The following is a 5,666-nucleotide window of genomic DNA, read 5'->3' on the forward strand; positions in this document are numbered from 1 at the left end:
AAATGAAGCACGCACTGCATGTTTTTCCATACAACCTTCTGTCAGCTCATTACACGTTTTGTTTGATTATGATATGAAAGTACATTTCTGTGTTTTCTCAGCCTCGGATTCCCTTGTTTCTTGAACGCATAAAGGAAGTCGCAAAAGTGTTTCTGGCCACCAACAGCAACTACAACTATACGGAGGCAAGATCTCTCTGGAGCAGGGCAGAGGGAAACAGCCTTTGCACTGATTGGGGTGTAATGGGGGGTGGTCTGCTTGTACTGTAGCATTAGCAGAGTAAAAAACAGCTTTTTAAAATTCTAAACTGTGTACAGCCTGGTTCTCGTTGCTTAAAGATCCCCAGCCAGACCAGGTTTTTGTTCTGCTCTGACTCCTCCACACACCTGGGCCAAAGTAACAAAAGACTCTGCAGCCTCTCATTTCATGGTTCAGGCTTGAGGAGGTGGAACAACATGAAAAACCAAACTGCCATGGGAACAGAATTGGGAACCAAAGCAGTTCCAGAAGTGGATAGTTTGGGTTCAGAAAGTAAAACTCCTATCCAGGATTTTGTTTCAACTCCTAAAATCCTAAATAATGAGTAAAATTGTCATTTTTTTCGTTCTAACCAGGCCATTTTGAAATACTTGTTAGATGCGCCACCTGATTCAAAGGTGAGCAACTTATCCTTTAAAAAAAAAAAAATTGAAAACCTGATATTTAATTCTTCTTAAATGTATGTTTTAGTCTTTTCGTTTCTGTAATATGAAGCAAATAGGTTTTTTGTGTGTGTTCATGTCTATGTTCCTTGTATCTCACTGTCAAAGCACCTCCTCCCACAGAGCCCTAGAAAATCGTGGCGCTCCTTTTTCGACCTGGTGGTGGTGGACACGCAGAAGCCTCTGTTTTTCGGCGAGGGGACAGTGCTGAGACAGGTGGACATGGTACGGCTCACCCTGGTCATCCCTCTCTCGCCCTCTGGGTGCTGTGTGAAGGTAAAGGTGTTGCTCTTCCCTGTTTGAGCCTGACATGTTCCTGACGCAGGACACAGGCAAGCTGCGAATAGGAACCTACACAGGACACCTGCATCATGGGACGGTCTACTCAGGAGGTACGTGCAAGTCTCTCCTCATGCCAGGCAGACAGAGCAGGTGGCAGGACAGTGCCATACTGCTCTGGGTACATCTGGGTACAGGAGGACTGTTATAAAAGGAGGAAGGAGGTCAACTTTTCTTAAAGCTGCTTCTCAAGTGTCCCCACCACTGATAGCCTCTTTCCACAATTAACCCTAATTTTGTCCTCAAGTAAGACCTTTGCAATTTAGAATGTTGTTCCGGAGTGCTGTTCCAGAGTACTGTTCCGGAGTGCTGCTCCGGAGTGCTGCTCCGGAGTGTTGTTCCAGAGTGCTGCTCCTTCTGTCTCTAGTTTCACTTCCGTTTGGGGTCTGTGTTGCTCCTGCTCAGGATCATCTGACATCATATGCGACTTGCTGGACGTGAAGGGGAAAGAGATTCTCTATGTGGGAGACCATATTTTTGGCGACATTCTCAAGTCCAAGAAGCGTCAGGGCTGGAAGACCTTCCTCGTCGTACCTGAACTAGCCAATGAGCTACGAGTGTGGACCGACAACTCCAGTAAGCACCTTCAAACTAATAGGGCTAACAATGACTGAACAGTAGTGGAGGCCGGTTAGCCCCAGGCCATATCCTGTAGGACGCTCACTGTAACTAGTTATATCAATAACAGCATAAATAATGGCAATATTAGCTACCATTCTGAATTGGGTTAAATAGCCAAATACATTTACCTTTATTACATGTAGTTTGTCTTCACGTGGGTATATGAAACATAATCTTTATAATGTGTTGCTTTATTAAAAACTGACTAATAAATCTAAGGAGAAAGCCAAGGGTATGGCTGGAAAATTAATTTTGTACATCTTTATACAGTTATGTTTGAGGAGCTGAGGCAGCTTGATATAAAACTCGCTGAACTGCATAAGTGAGTATGCGCTGGCCTTTGCAGTCAGAAAATGTGCATTCCTGAAATATGCAATGAGAGGCAATGCGTAAAATGAACAGTAGATGGCTGTAGAGCATTTCAAACGCACTGCAACTTTCGTTCGTTTTCATGTCGTTGTTCTTCCAGGCAAACAGACAGTGGCTGTTCAGATCATTCAGACATTGGTTTCATCAAGTCCAAGATCAAGGTAAGCCCTTAATTATGTTAGCAATTATATTTTATGGTGAGTTAGATTTCTTAATTATTTACCGAATAATATTTATAATATACTGCTATTGCAAACCATTTCAGTATGAATTAAACTTAAGGATGGTTTAATTGTATGATGCCATTTTCATTCCTGTGTGTGTGTGTCCCACAGAAAATAACATACACTATGGAGTTGGGTTATGGGAAGATGGGGAGCCTCCTTCGCTATGGTTCCATTAAAACTCTCTTTGCCAGCCAGCTGCTGCGCTATGCTGACCTGTACGCTGTGTCCTGTCTCAGCCTCCTCCAGTACCCTAGCACTCACCTCTTCAGAGCCCCCAATGTCCTGGTAACCCCCACAAAATGCTCAATCTGTATTAAAAAAGGGATATACTGAAAATATTATAATACATTCTCTTTCGTTTGGATTTTATCAACATCAGACTGCAATATATTCCAGTTTTATATGATTTTTGTTGTATATTCTGCATGTGCACAAAATAATTTTTACTATTAAAAATACGATTTTTTGTGCAAAACCTTTGTGCAAAAATGAAAGATAATATGAATATTAAATATAACAGTAATTTTATGTAAATGATATTACATTGTAAATACCTTACAGATCATGAAGAGCAGAGGAGTTGTAAACACTATTTATATTAGAATAAAAGCAGCCTGTTAGAATAAAGAACATCAACAAAATTTCTTCAAAATGTTAAATTACATCCTAACTGGAAGTTTGTTTGCCTCTACTGTTTTTGGTATTCGAGCTCCATAAGTCTTCACAGTTTTTTAAAAATATTTGTACATTCAAAACAACAGTATAGACATGCAAAGATTTTTTTTTATAATTAAAGCTCTTAACTAAAATCACTTCACTACTGCAAAGTACACATACCTTTATGAAAACCCACTTTCATGCAAGTAAGATGATAAAAGGTGTTGCAGATGAGATCCTTTGATCAATAGTGGATAATTGTATACTTTACATGGGAATTTCTTTCTTTTTGGAACAGATGCCCCATGAGTCTGCTGTGACCTCTCTGACTAAGGATCTTCCCCTGCCAGACCTCTCAGCCAATCATATCATCAGGAGCACAACCATCAAACCAGTCACAGTGGGACATGTTCAGTGCTCGTTAGCCCAACACTAATGTAACTGCAGGATTTATGATAGTTTGAGAAAGAATAGACCTCATACTCAATCTGTGAGAAAGTGTTACAGATTCCGGCTCCATACGTGTTGTTTCCCGATGCTCTCTGAAGTCTGAACACAACACTGTGCTGGCTGAGTTTCACTTTCATTCATTTGTTATTTTTAAATTCCTGTGTTCAGGCTGTCTTAGTGCGTGGGATATGTGTAGACTGGAGAACTGTTGACAGAACAACACAGGTATTAAGATGGAGACATGAGTGTGTGTGTTTTCCGTTACATGCGCCTGTAAATGTAAGCTTTTTCAGTCGACTTTATTCACTGCTCAGGTCAGGGAACCCAGGCCAGATTTTGCTACCTCCACTTTTCCATACTTTATAGAACTCTTCACCCAAAGAAAACTAATGTGAATAGCACTGAGTGCTTCCTGGTGGCATTCAGCACCAATTTGTCTGTATGATGGTTGCTAGTGCGTTTCTATGATGATTATCTGCACAACTAATCAACTGTTCGTTTAACTACTTTAAGTAATGTATACAAGCAGCCCATAATCTGGAGTTTGAATCTTTTAATCCATTGCTGAGCAATTGTAAAACAGACAGTTTAGAAGTCCAGTAAATGAGTTATTTTTAAAAATGTTACAATGGTTACAGTATTATAGCGTAGTAGTGTCTACAACCGTCAGTAACACAGATTCAAACCCACCTAACTCATAAAAGTATTAAAGCAACGTCAAGGATTTAACATGAACTGGGGAGCTCTGCTGAGACAGTGACCTGGTAGTTTATGGGAATGTTAGTGTGGCTCTCTTCCTAGTTCTTCATTAAGACTACAGTCCTTGACACCCAGTCAGACAAGACCACAGTCCCTGTGAAGAGTAGTGTTTCCTCAGCTTTGGGAAACCAGTTTCATCTTATGAGGAGCTTGTCTGCTGCCTGAATAAGGCTGAGGTGAGAACACTGAACGTTACGTGTGTGTGTCTATGGCTAGACGCCTCCACAGCTTCATGGGAAAATGACAGCTCTGTTGTGTACAGTATTTATAAGATTACTTTCAATCTATTGTTTACCTGGCATTTACCGCATTTGAAATTTTACGTTTAACTGAATTTAATAAGACAAAAGAGGAAAGACCCGAACTTGGTCGTAGTTTTTAAGGTTTGTTGTGCCTTTTATAGAAAAATTAGGATTTGAAAATTAATAAAAGTAACTTTCAGGGTTTCCTAGGTTCCCTCTTCGCGCCGTTTTTAAAACAATGTTATGATTGTTGTGCCACTGTTTATAATAAAGTGTAAGCCCAAGGCCTTCGACTGCTCGCTCTTCCACCGCCTTAGTCGGCCCTCGGCAGACACTGCATGATCACCCCGTTAGAGACCAGTAGCGTCCAGCTCAGTCTTCTCGTGTCCCCCGCAAGATGCCGACAAAGTCGAGTTTAGTAGGCGAGTGAAAACAGCGTTACAAACACGATTAAACCGCACCGCTTTTGCACTTTCGCCATCCAGATCCGAAACCGTAACCAAAACCCAGCGACGAAGCAGACAACACAAACGAAGATGGTGGTCCCACGCTTTTTGCTGTGTGAAAAGGTTCGAGGCTGATATGAAATTGAGTATCTCCGAACTTAAATGTTATCGAATGTTTTAAATCATCCTCGTTTCTAGCTCACAACTAGGGATTGACTTTTGTAGGCCTGGTTTCCACAGTTATTCTTAGTAGGACCATTTTCGAGGTGCTCTCAGTTTGGCTGTGTATCATGGTCTGCATGGTCGGGGTTTGTATACCAACTACGGTGCATGAAACGTGGGCAAAGCAAGTCAACAAATCCACCGCAGAGTCTTCTAACCCAAGGCCCACCCCCGAGAGACAAGTCCGCACTGCCGTTGACCAGGCTTGCCTGAGTCCTGCCGGCCACCTGCATGGCTAACCCAAGTCTAGGCGCCATTGGAAAGCCCAGATGGGAAGGCACTTTTATACATCCATGTTTGCTATTCACCCGGACAAAGGTCAGGTCTGGTTTCCAAAACTGAGCGGCGTCAACGGTTTGAATTACACTAATAATACAGCCACGAAATCACACACACACACACACACATTAAGAACTTAATTACTGTTTTCTGTTAAAATTATACAACGTGCGAAAGGAGCATCCTCTTCTTGTATCTTAAACCGAACTAGTTATGTGTTCTCACGCTGATGTGGACTACTATGTTTTTCCCGAGACAAATAACGCTTTTAAATGGCAGCGCAGAAGTATTAGATTATTTAACCCCCACCCTCCGATTCTCAGACAGCCCACTTATATTTTAACGTTAAAATGT

The 5,666-nt window shown here is 41.6% G+C and overlaps 1 protein-coding gene across 3 annotated transcripts in view; it reads left to right on the forward strand.

The window, feature by feature from the left end:
- nt5c2l1 (5'-nucleotidase, cytosolic II, like 1) overlaps positions 1-4,569 on the forward strand; it is a 12,935-nt gene extending 8,366 nt beyond the window's left edge. For 2 of the 3 annotated variants that reach the window (XM_027006513.3, XM_027006512.3), the window contains 9 exons: positions 102-185; positions 615-656; positions 825-926; positions 1,027-1,093; positions 1,446-1,616; positions 1,932-1,983; positions 2,131-2,191; positions 2,366-2,542; positions 3,213-4,569. In XM_027006513.3, coding sequence (XP_026862314.1) covers positions 102-185; positions 615-656; positions 825-926; positions 1,027-1,093; positions 1,446-1,616; positions 1,932-1,983; positions 2,131-2,191; positions 2,366-2,542; positions 3,213-3,350 — 894 coding nt within the window. In that variant the 3' untranslated portion in view covers positions 3,351-4,569. The remainder of the gene's footprint in view (positions 1-101; positions 186-614; positions 657-824; positions 927-1,026; positions 1,094-1,445; positions 1,617-1,931; positions 1,984-2,130; positions 2,192-2,365; positions 2,543-3,212) is intronic. The other variant, XR_003410386.3, reaches the window with a different exon arrangement.
- Positions 4,570-5,666: the final 1,097 nt, after the last annotated feature.

Source organism: Electrophorus electricus, chromosome 19 (genome assembly GCF_041902795.1).
Source record: "Electrophorus electricus isolate QZ-2024a chromosome 19, ASM4190279v1, whole genome shotgun sequence".
Classification (NCBI taxonomy): Eukaryota; Metazoa; Chordata; class Actinopteri; order Gymnotiformes; family Gymnotidae; genus Electrophorus; species Electrophorus electricus.